The 23,842-nt window shown below is 55.5% G+C and overlaps 8 protein-coding genes across 8 annotated transcripts in view; 2 read left to right on the top strand and 6 right to left on the bottom strand.

The window, feature by feature from the left end:
- The window catches only part of BBK36DRAFT_1135997 (hypothetical protein), a 3,451-nt gene extending 237 nt beyond the window's left edge, over positions 1–3,214 (bottom strand). The window contains exons 1-4 of the mRNA XM_024892830.1: positions 982–3,214; positions 638–905; positions 467–576; positions 17–399 (exon numbers count right to left, since the gene is read on the bottom strand). Coding sequence (XP_024747475.1) covers positions 17–399; positions 467–576; positions 638–905; positions 982–3,001 — 2,781 coding nt within the window. The 5' untranslated portion in view covers positions 3,002–3,214. The remainder of the gene's footprint in view (positions 1–16; positions 400–466; positions 577–637; positions 906–981) is intronic.
- A 284-nt stretch (positions 3,215–3,498) lies between these two features.
- On the bottom strand, positions 3,499–4,322 carry BBK36DRAFT_1135996 (hypothetical protein; the record flags this gene model as incomplete). The annotated part of the gene is made up of 4 exons (XM_024892829.1): positions 3,499–3,724; positions 3,757–4,038; positions 4,188–4,242; positions 4,320–4,322. The coding sequence occupies 3 exons, from the start codon at positions 4,320–4,322 to the stop codon at positions 3,866–3,868; spliced, it is 231 nt and encodes a 76-aa protein (XP_024747474.1). The 3' UTR covers positions 3,499–3,724; positions 3,757–3,865.
- A 675-nt stretch (positions 4,323–4,997) lies between these two features.
- BBK36DRAFT_1170727 (ubiquitin-like protein) lies at positions 4,998–5,450 on the top strand (the record flags this gene model as incomplete). Its single annotated transcript, XM_024895483.1, has 2 exons — positions 4,998–5,228; positions 5,385–5,450. The coding sequence occupies 2 exons, from the start codon at positions 4,998–5,000 to the stop codon at positions 5,448–5,450; spliced, it is 297 nt and encodes a 98-aa protein (XP_024747473.1).
- An 813-nt stretch (positions 5,451–6,263) lies between these two features.
- BBK36DRAFT_1161210 (hypothetical protein) lies at positions 6,264–8,884 on the bottom strand (the record flags this gene model as incomplete). The annotated part of the gene is made up of 2 exons (XM_024894353.1): positions 6,264–8,722; positions 8,809–8,884. 2 exons carry the CDS (start codon positions 8,882–8,884, stop codon positions 6,264–6,266), a joined length of 2,535 nt encoding a protein of 844 aa, XP_024747472.1.
- Positions 8,885–9,819: 935 nt separating this feature from the next.
- Positions 9,820–10,302, bottom strand: BBK36DRAFT_1123840 (hypothetical protein; the record flags this gene model as incomplete). Its single annotated transcript, XM_024891110.1, has 4 exons — positions 9,820–9,913; positions 9,987–10,101; positions 10,153–10,187; positions 10,253–10,302. 4 exons carry the CDS (start codon positions 10,300–10,302, stop codon positions 9,820–9,822), a joined length of 294 nt encoding a protein of 97 aa, XP_024747471.1.
- Positions 10,303–11,964: 1,662 nt separating this feature from the next.
- Positions 11,965–14,676, top strand: BBK36DRAFT_1170725 (hypothetical protein; the record flags this gene model as incomplete). Its single annotated transcript, XM_024895482.1, has 4 exons — positions 11,965–12,063; positions 12,174–12,560; positions 12,643–14,253; positions 14,365–14,676. 4 exons carry the CDS (start codon positions 11,965–11,967, stop codon positions 14,674–14,676), a joined length of 2,409 nt encoding a protein of 802 aa, XP_024747470.1.
- An 842-nt stretch (positions 14,677–15,518) lies between these two features.
- BBK36DRAFT_1170724 (hypothetical protein) lies at positions 15,519–18,745 on the bottom strand (the record flags this gene model as incomplete). Its single annotated transcript, XM_024895481.1, has 8 exons — positions 15,519–15,866; positions 15,903–15,923; positions 15,957–16,139; positions 16,173–16,343; positions 16,386–16,664; positions 16,695–17,369; positions 17,583–17,951; positions 18,023–18,745. The coding sequence occupies 8 exons, from the start codon at positions 18,743–18,745 to the stop codon at positions 15,519–15,521; spliced, it is 2,769 nt and encodes a 922-aa protein (XP_024747469.1).
- A 736-nt stretch (positions 18,746–19,481) lies between these two features.
- On the bottom strand, positions 19,482–22,255 carry BBK36DRAFT_1124732 (N-terminal binuclear Zn cluster-containing protein; the record flags this gene model as incomplete). The annotated part of the gene is made up of 5 exons (XM_024891189.1): positions 19,482–19,622; positions 19,685–20,860; positions 20,925–21,509; positions 21,540–21,972; positions 22,134–22,255. The coding sequence occupies 5 exons, from the start codon at positions 22,253–22,255 to the stop codon at positions 19,482–19,484; spliced, it is 2,457 nt and encodes an 818-aa protein (XP_024747468.1).
- Between the last annotated feature and the right edge of the window lie 1,587 nt (positions 22,256–23,842).

Genomic DNA, 23,842 nt, shown 5'->3' with positions numbered 1-23,842 from the left:
CCCCCCGGCCAGACTTTCACGCAGTCGTCGCATCCCCAGCCGCCGCCGCGGGCGTCTTCACAGCCCACAAGTCCCTCGACCATCCCGACTCCCGCTGCAGCCTCTTGCTGCTGCTGCCGACGCCGCCGGCCCCACCAGACGGCCTCTTGTCCCCGGTGGCAACGGCCAGCGCCTTGCTGCACGCCGCAAACGCCTCGACGAGCTCCGTCATGCGCTTGGCGTCGACAAAGGCGTCCTTGAGGTCCGAGCCGCGCTCCGCAATCTTGGCCGCGAGCTCCATGCACTCGAGCAGGTTGTCCCGCGACAGGCCGGTGCCGGCGAAGTGGAGGGCGCTGATGTACGCCAGGATGGTCTCGGGCAGGTAGGCTGCCCGGATCTCTTGCATCTCGACATCGCCCGCTATGATGGGAACAAAAGTTCTGTTAGCGGAACCATACAGGCAAGCATATTATAACGCCAAACATACCCTTGATCGCCGGTATCAGCCATCCCTTTAGCAAGGGCTTCATCTCCTCCTTGAGCTTCCTGAACGAGTCGGCCGCCGGGCCCCAAAAGTCGCGGTCTCCATGCGAGAGTCTACATCCCAGAGTATGTCAGTCAACCCTCATCCATAGGTCGGGAACGGCAAGTCACATACTCGGTCGAGAGGATCATCAACGACGCAATCGTCTCCAGATCATCCAAGGCACGGACGAGGGTTTCGAGGCCGCGGAAATTTCGTGCCTCGGCCAGCACCTGCTCAGCAGTCATGTTGGATATTTCGCTGCGCTCCATCAGTCTGGCCCAAAAGTCCGCGTCCTCATACCAGCTCTCGTCAGTCTCTTCCTGACCAGATATCCCCTGAACAATCTTTTCGAAAATAATCTTTTCCGACAGCTTTCGGGCAGAGCCAAGACGTCCGCTCCCTGTGAAAAAAAAAAAAAAAAAATGTCAGCCACGTAAATTCCCAGAAACGAGCTGCGACTGTGAAGGTTTACGTACGCAAGAAGAACTTGTACACCTTTGTCCCCATGGCAAAAACATCTGCCCACTTTCCGTCCACCATCAGCAGCCACTCCAATGAGCGAATCACATGGTCGTCGTCGTCCTGGTCAGCGCCCTCCTCGTAGCCAAAGAAGTCGGCCTTGATGAGCTTTCCAAACTGCGGCCCTGCCGGTTCGTCGCTGATGATGCTAAACGGAGCTTGCTGAGCTGCCTTCTGACCCAATGCCTCGTAAAAGAGCAGCACCTGCCTATCCACAAACTTCAGCACGTCGATGCCGGCCTTCCGTATCAACTTCAACTGTAGTAAGCGCTGCTCGGGGTCCTCTTCGTGGATCAAGTTCCAGCTCAGGACGTCGTACTGCCGGGGTGCTTCCAGTATTGAGCAATACAGGGGGATAAGCTCCTGAAGCCCAGCACGGCGCAAGTAATCTGTGTATCCCGCCAGGATACTCTCCTGGGCAAACGTCCACTGTGAGCTGGGGATGTTTCTCTGGGCAGCGGCGGTCTTGTTCAGCAGCTTGTTCATGAGCGTGATGAGCACATAGACATGCGACACAATTCGAAGTCCGTCATGCTGGTCCAGGCTAAAGTACTTCTTCTTCAGAACGGAGAGATTGACGGCGGCTTCGGGGGAGGAAGGCGGCAGAAGTATGGATTTGCCATTTGCGTTTGCATCCGCCGTCATGACCAGTCCTTGCTCGTACAAGTGTCGCTCAACGTCCTTGGCTATGAGCGAGGCCTGCAGAGCTTTGCTAGGCTCCGTCGCCTCGTCGTGGGTAGTGGCCTGCGTCTCCAGCGAGCGGACAATGCGCTTCTCAACACCCTGCGGTTTCCCCAAAAACTGCACGGCGTCGAAGGAGGAGAAGTTCTGGGTCAACGTTGAGCTGACGTCTGCCGGGCATCGGCTCAGCAAATAGGTATCAAACTGGGTCCGCAAGAGGGCGTTGTAGTTGGCAAAGAGGAAGTCGTCCCACCTCCTGGCAATCTTCTCGACGCTGCTGATGTCGCCCGACAGCACGCCATATACGGCACGCTCGTAGTCATCCGAGCCACCCTGACGAGCCAGGGCAAAGCACATGCGCCTCCAGAGGGCCAGAGACTCGGGCTTCAGGTCGTCCATCGGGGCGCTTTCGTCGTCGACGGAGAGAAGCATGGGAGACATGGAGACAGCTCGCCACATCTCGGTCCGTTCCTGGCACCACTCGCGCAGCTCCTCCAGGCTGCTGCCACGGCGAAGATGCTCAAAGCAGCCCAGCCAAATCGCGCGCTCAAAGTACTCGTCCGCAGGCTCCAGCTTCCGGCCCTGGCGAGTGATGGCATCGGGGTCCAGCTGCGTAATCAGGGGGGCGCCGTCCTTGTTGACGTGAGATTCCATGACTCTGGGCGCTTGACGGTCCAGAAGCCCATGCCAAGCCGTCAAGTTCTTCCGCAGCTTGATCGTCGCGCGCGTGTGCAGCCAGCCATGGGCAACAATGTCTCCTCGATCGGCCTGCTTCAGCAGATCTCGGGCCAGGTCGTCAATGTCCGGCCCAGCAGCCGCGTTGCTCTGGAGCCACTGAAGGACAGCATGGCGCTCTCGGGCTGTGGGGTCCGCAAGGAGAAACTCGAGCAGCAAGTCGGACTGCGTCGAGTTTGTTGCTTCTATCGATTGCCGCTCGTCCGTCTTTGGTTCCTGCGGCGCGAAGCGCAGAGGTAGTAGTCTTCGAATCAGGTCCCAGGTCTGCACTTCCTTCTCCAGCTGTTTGATCTCGTCGACGTCGCCAGAGAAGCCCTCGCCATCCGCCGTCTCAGCGTCGTCGGCATCCATGTCTACATCTTCGTAGCCACTGCGGGCTCGCTTCGGCCGCACTTGCTGCAGTCTTCGCGACGCATTTTCGTAGTATCTTCGGGGGAGGTCGAGGAGGCGGGCTTGCTTGTCTTCTGGCGTTAGGTATGGCGAGAGGCAGTTGTCAAGGGCGTTGGCAAACTCTTCCACCTCGGGGCCAGCATTGAGGTCGAACGACAGCCCGTGATCCATGGCGATTTGGCGGAAGCGCAAGCAGAGTCGCCCCTGAGCTGCTAGAGTAGATGAATAGCCAAGAATACACGTCAAGGGCTCTGAAGCGTATCAATCTCGCCCTCGAAACGTCCCCAAACAGCGACTTCTACAAAGAAAGTCTGGCTGGCGTCCAGGTGCCGACTATTCAAGGCGTCGACCTCGGCCGCATAACCCGAATGTGAGTCGCAATCAGGGATTAAATAAGAGCCGGTGCCGTCACAGTCGCTGCGGGAGAATTTTCGTCGATTCGAGGAGTTTGCGATGCTTGTTCTGGCGGATATTCGTGGGTTTGCGAACGCAGAAACTCGAGCAGCTCGATATTTTGTTGCTTCACGCGCTTGAGCTTGCACACGAACGGCTTGCTCGACGCTAAAGGCGGCGCTAGACCGCGATAGGTCCTGGGTGGAACTCTCGCCCCGCATACTGCGATATGCATCAAAGCGGGCTTCAGCGCACTGGTGAATCCGCCTACTTGTTGCAAATTTTCGTCTCGCTCTTTTTTTCCTTTTCCTCTTTTCTTCTTCATCATAATGTCATCGGCATTCGTATTAGAGTCTCGGAACAAGACGCTTCGATGCTTGTTCAGGTCCCATGAGGATCTCTCGCGTGCTCAACGATCGCCTAGAAAAACTCGCTCCTCATAAACGTTGCCTGAAATTCTCTACACTGGTTGACATACCATACGATGAGCGTACAAATCCTGTCTCATGCCTCGCATTTTCCCTTTCCTGCCATCCGGTAGATGTACATTCTATCTAGGTATTATATCGTAGGCCTTGTGCGTGTCTGGATGCGTCGAATGAGCGCTGTGGCAGAGCGTGAAACCCTTTGCCTGCTGAATCCTCATTTGCCCTCCTTCTGCTGCTGCATCTTCAACCGCAGCAGCTTCGGTTGCGGGCAGCTGGGAGAGGAAGCATCGTCGCCGTAGCGCCGGTAGAAGGCGTCACAGCACTCGTACAATGCCTTGACGGCGTCCTGGCAGCGAGCCTCGTTGTAGTTGTTCTTGGTCAGGCAGTCTGTGGCATTTCAGCTCTCGGGTCTTTCTGTGCGTTTGTGGTCTGCAGCTTGCCTACCCTGAATAGCACACTGAAATCAAGAGCAAAGGCGGAGGGGTCTGTTGTCAGCTCCACGTACATGTATCGACACCGTCAAGGTCTGGATTGACGTACTGCTCGAGGGTGGCACGGCGGACGTGCATCGACGTCGTCTTTGGGGGACGGCTGCAGCATCAGTGTTTGCCATCAGTTGACATGATTCACCTCTGAGCTTTCAAGAATGTGAAAGAGGTGAGACGAACCATATCTCAACAGAGGTGGTGATAGGTAGAAGACACAAAATTCTCCAAGCCAGCAAGGTTCTCAAGATCAGACAACGAGGACCGACGATTCCCAATGGCGAGCATATACACCGAAAGCGCCCGATTGATGCAAGATGAAGACCGAGTCCCAGCTATTATTATACCGTCTCTCCGAAGCCAAGTCAAGACTCGGGAAATTGATCGTTGACTGATGTCATCACAGCCGTCACCTTTTTACATACATCCGACAGCTCCACAAGCCCGCGCAAGTCACCCAGGTACCACGGGTAGCTCTTCAGCAAGGCCAAGCACGCCAATGCAGCGCTGAACAAGAGCTCTAACAGCACTAACCCCCCAGTGCACTCCGGCGCACTCCAGCGCTCAGCAGGCGCTCAATCACCGCCGCCCAGCCGTGCAAGACACTGTACCTCCTGCTAGCAGCGCAGGTACCCTCGAGAATATCTCCTCAGCCGCCCAATGAGAAGCCTCGTGCCCCACCCACTTCTCTCCCAAAGAAGGCCGCCCTTCTTCATCGCCTTGTCCGTCAGTCACATCGCTTTTCACCCAGCCCAATCTTTCAACTTCAACTCTCTCTAGTATAACTCACCTCCAACAACTGCAACAAGCCAGAATCCATAAACGATTCAAACCAAACGCGCAACTCGAAACAAAAAAACAATGGCCGACAACGACAACCAGTCCCCCCAGGACAACGTCCCGCCCCCCAACGCCGAGCACCTCAACATCAAGGTCACCGACAACAACAACGAGGTCTTCTTCAAGATCAAGCGCAGCACCAAGCTCGAGAAGCTCATGACCGCCTTCTGCGAGCGCCAGGGCAAGTCCCTCAACTCGGTGCGCTTCCTCTTCGACGGCACGCGGGTCCAGCCCACGGACACCCCGGACGCGGTATGCTTTTTCCCTTTTCTTCTCTTTTTTTTTTTCTCCCTGTTTCTGTATCCTTGTCCACGTTTCTTTGCGCCCCTTTGGAAGTGAACCTTGAAAGTCTTCTTGAGTGAGAGTGCTGTTGCTGACGTGTTGCTTTCTCGTTCTATGCGGTAATAGCTCGAAATGGCGGATGGCGATACCCTCGAGGTCCATCAAGAACAAGTCGGCGGGCGCCTGCTATAGTCGGATGACGACACCACAACCATCCATCCATCCATCCACCACGACCGGTGAACGCGGGATTCACGACAGAGGGAGCACAAGCGCAAGGGAAGACACCGAAACGATTGAAACGTTTTCACGAAATCGGAGACTTGAAGGGGTAAACAAAACGAAAATAAGAAAAAAAAAAAAGGTCAGAAAGGACACAGAGAGGCAGTGGAAGAAGGGCAACACGGGGCGTCTGAGCTGGGTGATATCTTTGTTTTTTAGGGTTGCGCGTTTTCTAAACTTTTTTTTTTTTCGACTACCTACCTGTTTTTCTTCATCTCTCAGACACAAACATAAGGGTACTGCGATTTCATCTACGGAGTATCGTGGCATCTGTATTAAACTAGAGCACAGAGAGAGAGAGAGACAAGAATCCAATGTCAGAGATGGGAACAATCTGACGTCTTCTCACGATGACAATCTACCGCGTCTCTTCTTCCCTCATGCTTGTCACCGCATGTCTTCCGTGCTTGTCTTTGCCTTCTTCTTGTCGTCTTGCAATTCCACGGCGAATTGTTCAGAGACCTTGCAAACAGAAATGTCCGAGGTCAACTGCAATGAACAGCTATATGGGGGGTTTCTGCTTGAGGTACGCAAAGGGTTCTTCATTGTCCATGCCTACCTATATGCTACCTATCCATCCCAGTGCTTGCCCCTTTCCCCCCTAAATTGGATCAAACAAAACGCCCCGTCGAACACAAAAGCCAAGCAAACAAGTACACAATATCCGTCATCGGCATCAATCGCATGATTCTCATCCTTCTTCTTCTGCTGCTTCTGCTTCTCTCAAAACTTGAGCTCCCTGGAGCGGCACTGGGTGCACAGGATAATGGCCCCCGTCGCCGTCTCCTTGGGGAAGATCTGGCCGTCGTCGAAGCCTCCCTTGCATTCGGCGCAGCGGAAGCAGTGCTCGTGCCACTCGCCCCCCAGCGCCTTGATGTACTGGCCGATGACGGCCGTCTTGCACATCTTGCACTTGGGCGCCCGCCGCTCGGTTCGCTTGGTCTGGCAGTTGATGCACCAGGCGTAGCCGTCCTTCTCAATGTGCGTCATGCCATGCTCAAACGGGTCGCCGCACTCGGCGCAGAAGAAGTGTCCGTAGTGCCAGTGCGCTCCCAGTGCGACGATGTGCTCCCCGAGGATGGGCGTTGTGCAGTGCTTGCAGCGAGGAGCAAAGAGCTCGTGCCAGTCGAGATGGCAGTAGAAGCGGAGGCGCTCGTCCCCGTCCTCCGCCATGGTCATGCCGGGCTTCTCCTCCAGTACCTCTCCCGCAGCGCGACGCCGAATCCGATCCAGACGCTCGCTCCGCGCTGCGTCTGGCTCGGGGCTGATCTCCATGGCCTCCAGCCTGGTGCCGCAGGTGTAGCAGCGGAAGCAGTGAGGGTGGAAGCGCTCAGAGAGGCCAGCCAGCGCCACAAACTTGCCTTCGATGGGTTGCTCGCACTGGTTGCAGATCGTGCCGGTTCGCACATGGGCACTCGGGGCTGGAGACCAGTGGCCGCGTGGTCGCGGCAGGTCGCGCGCACCCTGAGGTGCTCCTCCTCGCCCCCCCGGCGTCGGCAGAGGACGAGAGCCCCTTATGGTCGAGTCCCTTACCGGCGAGTCTCTCACGGGGGAATCCCTCGATGTCGAGATGCTGGGGATGCCGCGGCGAGTCGGCGGCGTCTCGTCCACCGAAATGGACGGGATGTTGATGGCGGGCGTCGGCCGCTTTGGGGCCTCGTCCGGCTCCGCTATCGAGATGGACGGCACACCCGCGCTCGTCTGCGCCCGTGGCCGCGGCGAAGGGTCTTCCGCCACAACGATGCTAGGGATATCCATAGGCCGCGACGGTGTTTGGGGCTGGGATTGGGGTTGGGCTTGAGGTTGGGACTGTGGCTGGGACTGGTAGCGGTTAGAGGCTGGCGTTGTCGGGTCTGGGCGTCGGTCTGAGCTCGCATCAGTGGACTTGGCCTCCTCCGGGGCTTTCCAGTTCGCATCGAAGCTTACAATGGGCCTCCCAGGGCTGTCGCTGACCGCAGTAGGTTCCGGGAGCCTGGAGCTGCGGTCCTTGAGCCTCATGCTCGTGGCTTCGCGGATGTCCTGGCTGCGGATCTCGACGCCATTCAGGTGCTGTCCGTCCGGGAGCTGCTGCGCGTTGGACACGGGCGTGTTGACCTGGTACTGGGCGTTGCGCGAGCGAGTCGGAGGATTCCGGTGGATTTCGATGCGCTCCAGTCGCTTCGTCGGGCTCGTCTCGCCTTGGTTGCGCTGGTAGGGGACGCGGCCGACGGTGTTGGACGGCTTGGGATGCAGCGAGACGGGCGAATCACCGTTCGGAGGGGTCGACGTCGTGGGTCCGTCGCCCGACTGGACCTCGGGCTCTTCCCATATCTGGTCCCCTGAGAAGGGCCGCTGGACTTCGCCGCTGATGTTCCGCTTCATGCTGCTGCGTCGACCGCCTGTGAACCGCCCACCGACACTCCCGTAGGACTTGATCTTGCTGGTTGGAGACTCTTCGGCCTGGGCGTCTTTTCGCTCGGGGGATCCGTTGAGCCGGGTGCCGCCGTTCTCCTCCTCTGACGAAGTGGCCGAGCGGAAGGACGCATATGAGTTCCTATTTGACTTGCTCGCCCCCGGCGAATCCTCCCCCCTTGCCAGAGCGGCCGCCCGGGCATGTGCGTAGCTATCCTTCCTGAGGTGTGAGCGGTACCGGTACGCACCCTCTGGCGGCCGGGGCTTGACTCCGTTCTGGTGCTCCCATACGAGCTCGGCCGCCTCGTTCAGAGCAGCGTTGTAGATGCGAGTTTCTTCGTCGTCGGCAGCAGGAGACTCGACATCGGGCGTGTTCTTTCTGCTCTCCCTCAGGTCCATCTCCTCCATGGCGTCTCGCAGCGACGAAGCCTCTTCTCTTTCCATCCACCGCCGGCCTCGCTCCATGTAGCTCGCCGTAGGCACCACATCATCGGGCTTCACCGGAGGGGGCGTTGGTCGCGAGGGATAGTAGTCGCGGCTCCGGGCGCTGATTGTCGAAAGGCGACTTGATACCATGCTCCCGCCGACGAGGCTCGGGGTGAAGGACTGAGACCGCTGATGGCCGACATGAGGGGCAGGCGACGGAGAATCTCGAGATGGCGCCGTCGATGCGTCGAAGCTAATGTGACTGAGACTGTTCCGGTTTACCTGCGGACGGTTGCTGGGAGGCAGCGGCCTTGCACCTCCGGGCCTGACGACGGGCTTGTTTCGAAGGTTTGCGAGGTAGGCTGCTGCTCACGACCAGGCACATTAGCGAACCAGCTCCAACAAACCATCGTCCAGTCTAGATACAAAATCCACGCCGCAAGCTTCGTACCAAACTCGTCTTTCGTCATGTAAGATGGTGATGGCGGCGTCGCCGTCCGCGACCTGACCTCGCCCGATGGCCTCATATTCTTTCCTCTCGCTCGCACGCACGCACGCACGCACACTCGCTTCTCTGGGATCGCGGGAATCGGGACCGTGACCGTGACCGTGACCGTGACCGTAACGAGATGAAGGACAGAACGGCTTTGGTCTCCGGAGGGGCGGTACGGGGGTTTTATGGGTGCACTCGGCCTGCTGTCGAGGTACCGCAGGCTGGCGGTGACGGGAGGCTAGAGAGGTCGCATGCGAGGCGTGACGTTTTGTATGCAATGCAAGACGTGAACAAGTCTCGGTGCTCTGCGAGTGCAGTTGTGCAAGTCATCAATCAATTGATGGTTGGTTGGGCGTGGGGGTTGACGGGGCAACCCTTGGCATGTTCCGAGACAGCTGGACCTGGAACCCAGACCCCAGACCAGGGGGGAGCGCCTAACGCGTGCTGCTAATGGCTGCACCACAGCGGCCGGCTAGCGGTCTTGGTGCGGATTACAGGCACACGCAGCGCTACGGGAGCACTGAAGACCGCTAGCCGGCACTAGCCCGTCCAGCTCAGCTCTCGACTGGTTGCAACGCCAATGGAACCCAAATCTCTGCATGTGAGCTGGCAATCCGTCCATTAGCACAAGGTTCGCTGACTGCGTATAAGTGACGAGAGAAACACAACTTTTGTGAAGGCATGGGGCCACTGATTTGCAGAAAGGAAAAAAAAAGGGAGAGGAGGGATTTGCTAGCAGGGGGTAAGCGCTATGGTACAGGGCTTGGAAAGTTCCAGATCGCTGCTAGAATAATGTGTAGGTATGTACATACAGGGACGGATACGGGGTTGGGCAAATGTCAACACTGGAACGGCCAATGGCCTCAAGCCTTTTCCCTCCCCCTTTGCGACTCCGTGCCTGTCCTGTGCCTTGTGCGACTGGGGGGCGTCTTTTCCGGCTGCGAAGTGCAATGCCCACTCGCCCTGCTACTACCACCGGAGTTCGCCTTTGACGCCCTTTTCTGGCTCTGCCGGGGGCTCTGCGAAGCCCAGGTTTTTGAACTCGTCGCGAGCCATCAGGTTTCTTTGTTTGGGGAAATACGTTAGCCCAAGCGACTGTCTCACTGCTTCTGTATCTCGTCTAGTCTTGTCGTTACCTGTCCATCCTGCACACAAGATACTCCTTGGCCAGGTTGCGGCATTCGTCCTCGTTGACGCCGCGGACCTTTTTCATGCAGGAAAGATAGCTGATCATGGCCTTTTTGCACTCGCCTGGTCCAGTTAGATTCGACTTCTGAGGAGAGAGCAGCAAAGCAGGCTTACCATCGTGGTCCAAGGGGAAGCTCCCTCGCTGAGGCCTATGGAGACGGCGGGTCAGCCCAGCTCCTGAGCCTTTCAAATCACGGTTCGGGGGGACACGTACGGGGTTGGCTTGGTTGATGGCAGCGCCCCAGGGCTGCCGAATGTACTCATTTCTTTAGGTGCCGCAACAGGGGCATAGGCATATCCCTTTTCTCTCCCTTCTCTCTCTTTTTGCTTGGGTATGAGATGAGACTTTGCAGGCCGTCTGTCGCGCATGATGGTTGTCGAAAAGCGGTGGGGCCGGGCCCCGATAGAGCGGCACGCATTGCTTAGCTAACCGCGGCCCTGGCGCTGGCTGCAACCCGGGTGGCGAATCAGGTCGCATAGCTGCATAACAAACATTTGTGGCCTTGGCCGCATTGGGAAGACGGCACCCGAGACGACGGAGGGTTTCCGCCGTGCAGTTGGAACTTGGGTCAGAGGCTTTTACGAGTACCTACAAACATTCTTCTACTGTACACGCTATTCTATGGATTTGCTCATTCGTCATCTTGGTCGTCATTGTTATCGAGAAAGCACTCATTCGTTATGTGATCAGTAACAGTCTTCGGGTACGAATCGGTGCAACGACTGCCATGGCCGTGACTCGGAAAGGCTCAACGAAAAAGAGAGAGATTTCTCTTCCTTGCAGGCCCTCCCTCTCTGGGTCTTGGAACGGACCATTCGCGTTGTGACACACTGCAAGCCAACTCAACCGCTAGCTGCAGCAGTCGTGTTCTTTCGAGCGCTGCCGGAGGGTTCCACAGGCGCCCAACCAGAGACAGGGCGTTTGAAGCAGGCGGCTTGTCCTTGGTTGGCCGATCCGGGAGCGCCTCTTGTCTCAGTATCGGGTCGCAAAGCATTGTCGGGGTGTGGTTGATGCCCTCCATCTCTTTGACGAGGAGAGACAAGACAATCAGGTGAGCGGCATTGTGCGCAGTATGACATGTGGTTCTGTCTGGAGGCGCCTCTACAACGCAAGCTGGAGTGGAAGCATTACTAGTCCAGAGCTTTATATTCAAGGATCATGGTTCGACAGGCTGGATGAGACTTGATGCCGCCAAGTGCTATTCTTCGCAAACCATGGCAGCCTGAAGAGCAGAAGAAGGGGTGATCCGAGGATAGGCCTCATCGCGATAACTACCTCACGTATCGTATCAGTGGTTCTTCAGAGATGACAATGATAAAGGCACTCTAGAGTACCTACCTTATGTTATGACCGCCCAGTTTTGATACATGGCAGCCCATCGTCTTATCGTCTCCAGTCGGGCTTCGTCTCGTCGACATTTCTCTTGAAGTAGAACCTCTGTAGAAGTGTCAAGCCACTTGCATGCCGTCGATCTTGGGACTTGGGGGTGGCGGATGAGCAACTTGGAAAAGAAGGCAGTCTAGCTCCGTCCGCGGGCGAGGTCCTCTCTACCGCCAGCCACCACTGCGCATCCCACCCCGACCGAGTATCCGGTACCTGTGGCGCTGAATCGACCACAGACCCACCGTCCACACGTGAACTCGGTACGTACCGGCTCGTAGCCAAACAGCCCGACCAAGAGCCATTGATTGTTTCGGCCTTGCTTCTGCCCTTCAATCTCAATCGTCCGAATCGCCCAGCGCAAGCCGTCGCGTTGCGTCTTGCTGCACGAATCACCTGGTTGGAGGCTTTTCTGCTGCTGTGACGACCCGGAATCTGCATCTCACCTGCGCCGCCCGCCTGCGAGACGCCCGCCGAACCGAGGACCAGGGCCGGAAAAAGAACGACAGACGAAGAAAAAAAGGCTTCCAGCAACGCCGTTTGCAATGGCGGCCCTCGGCGAAGATCTGCTCACCACGGTCAACAAGCTGCAGGACCTGGTGTTCAACACCATTGGCAGCGACTCACTAGATCTCCCCCAAATTGTGCGTGGCCCTGCAAAAAAAAGACGAAACACATGCCCTTGTCCCTCGCTTGATATGCCCGATAAGTATGCATGCCGATATACTGACGCTCATGATGCCCCGCTGCTCAGGTCGTCGTGGGATCCCAGTCCGCCGGCAAATCCTCCGTCCTCGAGAACATTGTCGGCCGCGACTTTCTGCCCCGAGGCAGCGGCATCGTCACCCGCCGGCCGCTGATCCTGCAGCTCATCAACATCCCCGAGGACGAGACCGTGCCCGATCCGTACAACGACCCGTACCGATCCCCCGGTGCTGCGCGGCGCTCAGAATGGGCCGAGTTCCATCACATCCCGAACCGGCGCTTCAACGACTTCATAGACGTCAAGCGGGAGATTGAGAACGAGACGGCCAGAGTGGCGGGTACCAACAAGGGCATCAACAGACAGCCCATCAACCTGAAAATCTACTCACCGCATGTCCTCAACCTGACGCTGGTCGACCTGCCCGGCTTGACCAAGGTTCGTCTTTTACCACCTTCCCCCGCGCAACCCACTTCTTGAATGCTTCTATCGACTAACCTGGGATTCAAATCGTGAATAGGTACCGATTGGTGACCAGCCGTCCGATATCGAGAAGCAGACGAGGAACTTGATATCCGAGTACATCGCCAAGCCCAACAGTATCATCCTGGCTGTTTCCCCGGCCAATGTCGACCTTGTCAACTCGGATTCTCTCAAGCTTGCCCGGCATGTGGATCCTCTCGGCAGGAGGACTATCGGCGTCCTCACCAAGATCGACCTGATGGACCACGGCACCAATGCCCTCGACATCCTCTCTGGCCGTGTGTACCCCTTGAAGCTCGGCTTCATTGGCGTGGTGAACCGCTCTCAGCAGGATATTCAGGGTAACAAGCCCATGGACGACGCACTCAAGGCCGAAATGGACTTTTTCAAACACCATCCGGCTTACCGCAACATCGCAAGTCGATGCGGTACTCAGTTCTTGGCCAAGACGCTTAACACAACGCTCATGGCTCACATCCGAGAACGTCTGCCGGACATCAAGGCTCGCCTCAATACGTTGATGGGTCAGACGCAACAGGAATTGGCCGGCTACGGAGACATGCACTTCAGCGGAAAGGAGCATCGCGGCTCATTGATTCTGCAGCTCATGACCCGATTCGCAACCTCCTTCATCTCCTCCATTGACGGCACGTCCACCGAGATCTCGACCAAGGAGCTCTGCGGTGGTGCCCGTATCTACTACATCTTCAACTCTGTTTTTGGAAGTTCACTAGACACCATCGACCCTACTTCGAATCTGACAGCGTTGGATATTAGAACGGCGATTCGCAACTCTACTGGCCCCCGGCCCAGCTTGTTCGTTCCCGAAATGGCCTTCGACCTTCTCGTCAAGCCCCAGATCAAGCTCTTGGAGATACCCAGCCAGCGCTGTGTCGAGCTCGTTTACGAAGAACTCATCAAGATTTGCCACACCTGCGGCTCAATAGAACTGTCCAGATTCCCAAGGCTCCAGGCCAAGCTCATCGAGGTGGTCTCGGACCTCCTGCGGGAACGGTTAGGCCCCGCCTCCAACTATGTCGAGTCTCTCATTTCCATCCAGCGCGCATACATCAACACGAACCACCCCAACTTCCTGGGTGCCGCGGCAGCGATGAGCAACGTTGTCAGCGCCAAGCAGGAGCGGGAGCGCAAGAGGCTCATCCAGGAGGAGCGCGAGCGCCGGGAAAAGAGGCGGGTCAAGGAGCTTGGGCCCAACGGCACGGAAGGGCAAGAGGACGGCGAGGAGACTCCCGCCGCGGAGCGACCCGAGCGACCCGAGCCCAGCCTGCGCAAACTCGCCACGTCAAAGACTTCGCGAAGCATGTCGCCTGCCGTGCACCAGGACTCCCTCGTCGGCCTCGGCGCGTCCATGAACGGAATCCGCCCGTCGTCCCCGGGCATGAACGGACAAGGCATCGGCGGCGCCCGAGACACGTTCCTCAACTACTTCTTTGGCAAGGATGGCATGGCGCCGGTCAGCGCCCCCATCACGCCCACCACCAACGGCAGACATACCAGCCACCCTTCCGAGCCCAACTTCTCGCAGAGTCTGCGCCGCGAAGAGAAGATTCCGATCCGGACTGCTCCCCCCTCCGTGACGGATGACTACGATCCTTCATCCCGGAGTTACGGCCTGGCATCACATCTGGTAAGTATTGGACTCTTTCCCCCCACACCCAAACTCAACACCCCCATCTCCAGCGTCCAATCTTCTAAAACCGAACTTTCCGAACTAACTGCAAAACCGTCCTTCTCCCAGGGCGAATCCACCGAGCCCGCCATGACCGAGCGCGAAGCCATGGAGGCGGAGCTCATCCGGGCCCTCATCTCCTCCTACTTCAACATTGTCCGCGAGTCCATCGCCGACCAGGTCCCCAAGGCCATCATGCACCTGCTCGTCAATCACTGCAAGGACGTCGTCCAGAACCGCCTCGTCAGCGAGCTCTACAAGGAAGCCCTCTTCGAGGAGCTCCTCTACGAGGACGACGGCGTCAAGAAGGAGCGCGAAAAGTGCGAGAAGCTGCTCCAGACGTATCGCGAGGCGGCCAAGATTATCGGCGAGGTCCTGTAAAGGGGTGTGCTTTAAGCATCCGATGTCCTCTCTCTCTCTCTCTCTCTTTTTCCAGCCTTTTCTGGGTTTTCTTTTGTTCTTTTCCTTGACTTGAAGAATATCCGTCAAGTGTCATTCCAAGGTGCGGAAGGAAAAAGGGACAAAGGGAGAGAGAGGATGGGTGGAATACACATGGATAAAAGAAGAAAAAAGGAACTGGGAGGTCACATGTCTGTATAAAAAAAACAAAGCGGTAGGTTGTCTCTCAAAAGAAAACACGAAAGGGGGACGATTCAATGAGGCGTCACGGGGGGTTCTTAACGAAAGCATAAAGAGGGCGGCGGACGAGGAAGAACAGGAGGATGGGAAATGAGGATGAAAATTGAGATGAGGAAGTGAAAAAAAAGAGGTGATGTAGGAGTACGTGACCTCAAATGGGGAGGTTCCTCTTGGATGTGTAAACAAAATCTGTACATGATGCTTCAAGGCAATTGGAGGGGCAGGAGGCAGGAGGATGGATGGGTGGATGGATTTCCGTAACCCTGGCTGGCTCCTACAAGCGATTCTTATACATCTCTACGACTACACCGCTCGACTTTTGCCACGTCTCCAATAATAGGAAATATATACTCAGCGCCGTATCATCAAAGCGTAACCGTGGTCAAAACGTTGATTAATGTCTCGATGACTCTTACTCTTACAAAGTACTCATACATGTCGCCTCTTGCCTTTCGCTACCCTTTGCCTCCATGCCAAGAAAACAACATTGCAATTCGTATAATCCGTACGCCCTTTCCGATGCGGTCGACCTGCAGCGAGAACGAGAAAAAGGAAAAGGGTTAAAATCCCCTCGTGTGAGGGCCCTACTCTAGATCACACTCCACCTCCCTAGACACTCTTTCGACCAGCTGATGTCCTGAAGGATATGCTTTATACACCCGTGATGCAGGTGCCGTATCAACATAGTTCCCGGCGGGCATACCTGAGATAGCCGGCATCGGGGTAGTTCTCTGCCTGCGATAAGCAAGATGATGTTCAAAATAGTGCTCACTCGGTAAGTTTCGCACGCCCACAAGGTCATATCTGTCGTAGGACCGAATGGGTTCAGCATAGTGGTAGGCCGTGGAAGACATAGGCGGATTGTAATATCTGGTTGTGCAGGGTTGCCGGCTGGTGTGTCGAACTTCAACTGTCGCAGGGATCTGCTGTCTCTGCCGCTCCATGTCGGGATAATACGGATAGCTGACCGACGTCTCTCTGGCGTGAGGCTCGTACTCACGGTGGATGTAATAAGCTTCCACATAGCTCCTTGGTTCTGGCACAGCATGTCTTGGACCGACGCTCCTTGAACTGACATATGCTTCTTTGCGATCCCCGGCTTCCACAGTAGTGTAGTGAGCCATCATCCTGTCTGGTGCTTCGCGGTATTCATATTCTGTCTCGTGGTTATTCGGCCCAGACGCGATGGCGGACTTGTTTGCCAACTCCCTAGGGGCCATGTCTGGTGCAGAGTACACAGCGCTTGATGGGAACAGATGAAGCGGTTCACCAGTCAATATCGGACTTCCGGCAGGATAGAGATAAGTTGACGGCCCAGTAACTGCATCATTCGCTTCTTTCGTACCACCGAGAGGAGCCTGCCGACTCTGCATGGGAACGGGGTCACGCTGGTCCATTTCTTGCTCGTCCTCAAATAACCATGGCAAAGCATCAGATATCAGCTGGAAAACTGGCCTATTCTTCTGGATGGCGGCTCGAACGTCCTGCGATAGGCACAAGTCTGGCACCCAGACCATGCCCATAGGCCAATCAACGCGCTCATGAGTCTGGCGACAATGATGGGCCAAGCCACGCAGTTTAAACTGTTTAGAAAGCCTAGTCCCTTCTGCAGCTGACTTCTGCTTGCAAACATTGCAAGTCAAGCACGCTCCCACAGCGATGACTTTGGAACACTTTCCAGTGCACAATAGCTTCAATGGCGCTGGCTCCTGGTATAACTCTTGGTACCGCTTGGCAGCAAAGTAAACTGCGGCACTCACTCTGACCGAGATGGGTATGTTCTGAACACTCTTCAGTGTACGCCAAGCGATTGCTACATCTTTGGCCAGAGCGCCGTCCCTTTTTGTAAGGATATCATGGCCCATCTCTGGGGTGTGCTTGTGCTTGAGAGATTGACCTTCTGCAGCCGAAGCTGGCTTGAATGGAAGCTCCGCAGTCCACTCTGCTTTCCAATGCCTGGACATCTTCACCCCCGTTTCGCAGTGTGTCTGACAGTAGTGCTGGATGACGCCTTGAAGCGCGTAGGGCCTGGACGTTGGACATCTGTTGCACGCGAATATTTCTTTCCCGTGAGGGTCGGTAAGCGGCGCAATTTTTTGAGCGAATATCCATCTCATATCCTCTATAGTTAGTCTTCGCGTCGAGGATCTTTTGGCCTTGGAAGAGTTTGCGTAGAAGTTTTTGTGGACGTAGGTCAGCACTTGCGAGGCGAAGTCTGCACAATTCTCCTTCTTGATGCTTCGTCCTTTATCCCATTGGCCGTTGATAATTTGGTCTGAGAGTTTGGATAGTTCAATTTGTATCATGGTGTCAACATCCTCCGGAGCTTGAAGCGCAGACTCCTTGAAGTCCTTTCCTTTGCTTCGAGTTGGGTACTTATGAGTAGCCTTGGTATTCGGTGCAGCTTTTCTCCCTCCTTGTTCTGCCTTGTCCCGCTGGTCCAAGAGTATAAGCTTCAATACCTTCCATTCATTGTCGTCAAGTGGTGTATTTATCTCAGAAGCCACTTGAAAGGCTTGGAGCTTATGAAGAACGGCTGGGAGAATGGGAGGATGAAGCTGCGCAGCACGAGCTTCTATATCCGCTCGTCTCTTGGATTTGGGTTCGTTAATCTCTTTTCGGGTTTGCAGACCTTCGACACGCTGAACATGTCGACCGTTGGAGGGAGCAGCTGACTGAGCAAAAGAGGAACGCCTGCGCATTTGGCAGACTCCTCCCGAAAGATACCAACTATCCCATCGAGAAGCGTCACGAATGGCTTCGACTCCGCGACTCTCTAGGCCTTTGATCCATTCTTCAGCAGCTGCGGCGCCAAATCGTCTGGCGTCTTCAAGTTCAGCTTGGAGGCTCTCCAGTTGAGCAGGCCAAAACACTTTCATCAGCTGAACATCGGTCGGTATTGGCGCATTGCGCAATATTTGACGAGGGACAACATTCAAGTCGGCCGTCAGGAAGACCATAGGAGCGCCGGCTGCGACGAATGAAGGATTCAACGCTGACAAAAGCAGATCGACTTCCTGCAAAACTTCATGTCAGCCAGCAAGTAGATAGACGGCCACTAAGGGGAGGCTTGGGGTACCGCACTTACCTTGACGCTATGCTCAACCAAGCACTGCCCGCACGAAGCGACAAAGAACTGGAAGATGGGCGACACAATATCATTACCGGGTCCGCGGCTCCATGGCAAGGGATCTCCAGTATAGTCGTTTTCATCCACCTGACCGCAAAATTGGCAAGACTGCAAACAGGCAAACCGCCACATGTCCAGTTCGGATTTTCCACTAAGCGGCGAGGGCATGTTCGGCCAGTGAAAACGTCTCGATGCTCGCCATAGATTGTTTGGTGACAGCTTAGGCAATGAAGAAGGCAGCTTGGAGTCTGGGGCAGAAACCTTGAAGGGGGAAGCAGGATCAAGATATCTGTGAAACAATCGGTTGACACACAGCAACTTCCCAAGAGAAAGTGGAGGCAGAAAGGTAAAGATATGCTGCCACACCTCCGCTGGGAGATGCTGCGAGATATCGTAGCGCGAATACTGAGCAGTGCCAACGAGAGCAAGAAGATCTTGTCCAGTAGAGGTAACCTTGACCCTCTTGACAGCTCCGTCTTCGTTTGAACCCAAGTTAACCGCCCGTTTCCTTTTCCTGTCAGCACCATTTACGTGATCCATGGTGCTGCTACTGCCAGTCTCTGATGAAGCGAGTGAATGCTGCGAGTCCTTGGGCTTCTGGTTCAGGACTCGCTCTTCGTCGAGCTTCTGCAGAAACAATAGGCTGGCATCAACCTCGGGCCTCCGTGGAAGCCCGTCCATGGCTGAAGAGGGAAAATCAACTGGTGTTGAATGGGTAACGACTTGAATGAAAGAAGTGCCTGGGACAGATACACAGCGCCCGGGTGATGCTGCAGGAGAGATGCAAGGGATCCAACCCCTGCTAAACAGTCCTAGCAAGCAACTGCCGAGCAGGTTGGAATATCATCAGAAAGAAGATGGGAAGCTCCAGTGATGGCAAAAGTGGTACGATGAAGGGGAGAAGGGAAGAACAGAGAAGAGAAGAGAAGAGAAGAGTGAGGGGAAAAGAAAGGTTGAGATGAAAGGTAAACATAAGGAAGGAGGAGCTTGCCCTTGAGTTGCCTTCGGAGCTTTTTGGTCTGTGCTTGGCTGCAGCAGCAGTGGCAGAGCGTCAGATCCCCTATAACTCCAGAGCTCCAATAGCGAAGAGCCAATGGAAAAGAGCCCGACAAACGCAATTAGGAAATGCAGCTTATCGATAGAGATGATTAAGCAAAGACGGGCATCTGGTTGTTTGACGTCATGACGCTCTCCAACGTGAGATCTCGGGGAAGAAGAACCATCCAAGGTATTCGTCTTCATGAAGCAGGGAGAAGAGAAGCGAGTCTTCGATAGAGATAGCTATAGTCACTCCTGCCGTAGAGGCACCTGGCAGGCGTCATCCAAAAATCAACAACCTGACCGATATGTCCAACGAATGAGCTCTAAATTGTACACGACAAATGTCCGATATGTCCAGTCCTTCGTACATTCCAAGTTACTGCTGCGTGTTGTCAGTTCCGTTCAACATGCCATCGCCGAGCCCCTGTTCTGTAGACGACGGATCTACGTTGCCGTAAATCTGGAAGCTCTGGTCGGCTCCCCAAGTCGTCATTTGTGTGTAGTTCTCAAATGCCCCCTATGATTACCAAAGGTTAGCCCGTGGTCCTTCACGTACGGCAAGGGGTTTAAAGAGCTTACCCAGTCCAAGTTGGCCAGGTCGCCTACCCCAGTGCCGCCCAGGTTGGTAAACATGGACAGCGGAGAGGCGGCCCCCCCAGCGTTGAGAGCATCGAATTGCTGGAAATCGGGCGCGTTCGCACCCCGGACCCCAAAGTCCATGCCCATGAAAGCGTTGTTCTGCATGAACGAGTCTTGCCCACCAAGACCAACGCCAGGTATCCCCAATGGCGAGCCAACGAAAGACATGGGTGTTGGGTCGATTTGTGAGCCCACGATGGAGGCAGACAGGGAATCAGTCCGACTCGATAACGGATCGCTGTTGGAATCCATTGTACTTGAAGAAGGGGGCACTTTGATCTTCTCCATCATGATTTCGATGATTTTGGTGGCCTTGAATGCTTCCATGGAGCTGTTGGCAAGATCTGCCCAGATAGATCGGGCAGTCTCAAGAGCGCCAATCATTTTATTGCGTTGCTCCTGAGTGTATAAGAAAATGCCTTCCTCTGGGGAAGTCTTGGCCTGTGCCGCCATGTTGTCATAGTGAAGATCCAGAACAAGGAGCATGGCCGGCAAGGTAAACTCCTTTGTCGCGATCGACTTGATGTACCATGAAACGGATCGCAGCCGACCGTTGCCTTGGGATTCGCGATGAAGCTTGGCCAGATGATCCAGCGCTTGCAGAGAGGCTTCGATAGCAGCGCGCCGCGAGAAGGCGTATCGCGGGTTGTGCTGGGCCTTTGCCAGATATTTCCGATGTAGCAGACAGAGGATCTTCTGGTACAGAATATCAACGTTATACCGGGCAATAATCAACGTCACCGGGTCCTGGGACGCTTCCAATGCACCGAGTCGTAGATGAGGGGGCAGCTCCTGCATGATCTGGCGAAGCTTTGCATCGAACCGAATAATCTCGTCGTAGGGGACAGTCTTTCCCACCATGGTAGTCGCTTGCATGATGTTGCCCAGCTCAGAGCAGAGCTTCACTTTGGCAATCATGTACGATATCGGTGTCGGTTCCGAGGCAGGGCGCGAAGGCGGCAATTCCTTGGTGTCTGGGTGAAACTCGTCGTCAAACAGGTTGTTCGGAAGCTGAGTATCGCAGTCGTTTTCGTAAATCATGTTGGGCAATGATACTTGATGCGAAAAGATGACATCGGACATGCGCACCAGCGCCCACGATCTTCTTCTCATCTCCTGCATTGTCTGGCATCAGCCGCTTGTCCAACCATGAGCACAGTCTCAAAGATCCACTACTTACAGCTTGAAATGGGGTGAGATTTGGGAACCATTTCGCGTCCCGATGGTATCCCATGCGGAAGGCTATCCTGGTGATGACAGAGACAATCAACCACAGCCCAAGGTCGGCATCCCACCGAGAGGAGTACTCTCCAAAAACGTAGAGAAGCATGGCCTCAACGGTGTATTCGACCGGTTTCGTATAGTCTGCCTTGATCAGACACTGCACCGTCCTCAGCCGATATTGCGATGCCAGCTCCAGGGTCCGGCCCCTCCACTCAGGAGGCTCATCGCCCACTTTGTGATAGCTCAGCATTGCGAGGGTAAGCACGGAATATAGCAGCCCTAGCCACATGATTGGTGTTTTTGACGGATCCTCCCAATGACTCTTGAGCTGCTTGAAAAAGGTCGGCCCGTGTATTATGCACACGGCGTTGTCCATGGAGTTGAAGTAGCGGCTACACAAGGTCAGGATGCTGGACTTGGGAGGCAGTTCGGCACGGAGTTCAATCTCTGATGCCGGCAAGGCTCCAAGCAACAGCGTCGGACCCTCGCGGGCAGCCATTGGCTTGGATAGCCTGACACGCTCGTAGCTCGTCTCCAGCTCCTTCTTGTGGAACATGAAATAGTTCTTGACCTCGGCAATGTCCGCTAGAAGCGTATGCCAATGCTCCTGGCCGATGTACATCGACTTGCCCTTGTCGGGGTCGACTTTCAAGACGCCCAACGAGGCTGCGAGTGCATCTTCCGAGTCACTGTCCTCTCCATCCATTGTCACGCCCTCATTGCGGCCGACTTTGGCAGAGGAGCCGCTGTCGGTCAACGACTGGGACGTGGAGGCAGCACGGCCAGCCGCAGCGGCTGAAGCAGGGTCTACATTAGCCCCGCCATGCATCAAAGACAAGACAAGGCCTTCTAACCGGTCGATCCTGTTCTGCATGTCATCGGGAGTTGCGTCGACCTGGTTCTGGCTCTTCTTTCGGGTTGCCGGCGCTGCATATGAGCATGACGATGTGTCCATGCCCTCTCGCTTGGTGCAGTTGCTGCACGGGTGGTTTCGGTCGCATTTCCTACACTGTGTTAGTCGGCAGAAACATACAAAAGGATGCAGCTCGCTGCTCAGTCGGTCAAGTCGTTCTATCCGAGCGCGCGGTCTGGCACTCACAATCTACATAAGAGGTTAGCAAAACCTACACTCTCGTCTGTGGGCAATGCGGAGATAACAACGTACTTTCTTGTCCTGCATGGGTAGCAGCTCAGAGGCACGCGATTCCTCTTCCTCACAACGCGAAACTGCTCTTCAGGGGAGCGGCCCCCGGCAGAAGAGTTGGTCGAAGGCGGAGTGGGCGTCATCGTGGAAGACTGGCGGGCGGCACCGAGGAGTTCTCGTAGGCTCAAAGGACCGCCGTTGGCTGATGAGGCGATTCGGAGTTAAGGATCACACCGCGATGCTCTGATCTTCAGCCGGCCTCACAAGCGGCTTGCCGGTTATGGTTGATGCGGCGCATATATTAGACCTCTGAGAGCTTCGGAGGAGGCGGGAGAGGCAGCCTGTCAATTGCTAGAAAGCAGTCAGGCCTTGAAAAGGAGGGAGTCGAAGCAGCGACTCGATGCGACGATAAGTAGAAGAACGCTGGCCGTCTAGAGGATCAGCCGGCAGCTGTCACGGAAAGACTGCATTCGCCGGAAATAAAAAGGCGATCCGGGGCTTCGGGCTGCAGATGCGAATGCGAGGGGGGAAACTGGTGTCAAGACCTGAACTGGAGATGCCACAAAGTTGCGCGGCCTCGAAGAGAAATCAGACGAGAAGCGTGCGGGATTGCCTGGGTGGCTTGATACGGCAGGCGATCAGTTCAGTTGGAGAGTTCAGTTGGAGAGGGGCGTCCAAAGGCGTTTGCGGTGGACTTAGAGACGGAAACGGTAAAGTGGAGGAGCTGGTCCGGTCATACGGGAGACTCTATCGAGAGAATCAACGAGGACAGAGAAGGAGACAAGGCTCGAGGTCGGAGAGGAAGAGAGGAAGAGAAGACGGAAGACATCCGCCGGAGTTGGAGCTTCAAGCACAAAATATAATAAAGGAACCCCGAGAGTCGCGGTGGTGGGGGGCAGCAGGGAAGTGGTGTCGAGCCCGGGGGCGTGAGCGTCGCCCGATCCAGTTGCTGTGAAGACTACGACTACCGTACCGCAAGTCGAGCACTAGGAGATGGTACATGCATCTTACATCAGTACTCCGGCCCCTGTGGTGTATTGCAGCTTCGCGGCGCCCGAGGGTTGCGCTGCTAGTAGTAGCAGCCTTTTAGCAGAAGCATAGCCTCAACTTCTCATTCCACGCTGTCATGTCTCTTATGCGGGCGTTATCACGGCGACTGTATATCTCGAGTGCAGACAAAACTTCCAGTACCAAATCTTCTCAAACATTGACTGTAATCATCGCGACAGAGTCCATCTGCACTGCTCACCGCACTGCGCATCAAACCCGCAGCAGACACAACACCCTGAGGTCTTGAGGAGGATAGAACTCATCTACAACGCGCAGCTGCTTTGTCAGCTCAGCCACCGCATGTACCCCGTGTTAGTGCACGGCATTCATGGCCAGTCAACGGACCCGAGCTATGGGGAAGCTTGCGGCGGCCCGTTTATTGATCCATTGGCACCGCGATAGTACCTCTCCCTGCACGTTGCAGTCTTCCATGTACTTCCAGCTTAAGGATAAGACAAGCAGAGGAAAAGCCTCCCCCGTCATTTGACCGGCAACCCTCGTTGAAACAGCGTTTTGGCTAAGCTAAGCGTATTACTAATTCTAAGGTTCTGATCTCGTTCAGATAGGTATTAGTTGTTGGCTGATGCCAACGTATGATGCATAAAGTCCGCTGTATTACTTAAGGAATCACCGAAGCATCTTCGGTCGCCTTCGTTTCGCGGCGGAGAATTTATGCGACA

The sequence above is a fragment of the Trichoderma citrinoviride genome (genome assembly GCF_003025115.1).
Source record: "Trichoderma citrinoviride strain TUCIM 6016 unplaced genomic scaffold BBK36scaffold_11, whole genome shotgun sequence".
NCBI classification, from domain to species: Eukaryota; Fungi; Ascomycota; class Sordariomycetes; order Hypocreales; family Hypocreaceae; genus Trichoderma; species Trichoderma citrinoviride.
This window is presented reverse-complemented; position numbering and strand designations above follow the sequence as displayed.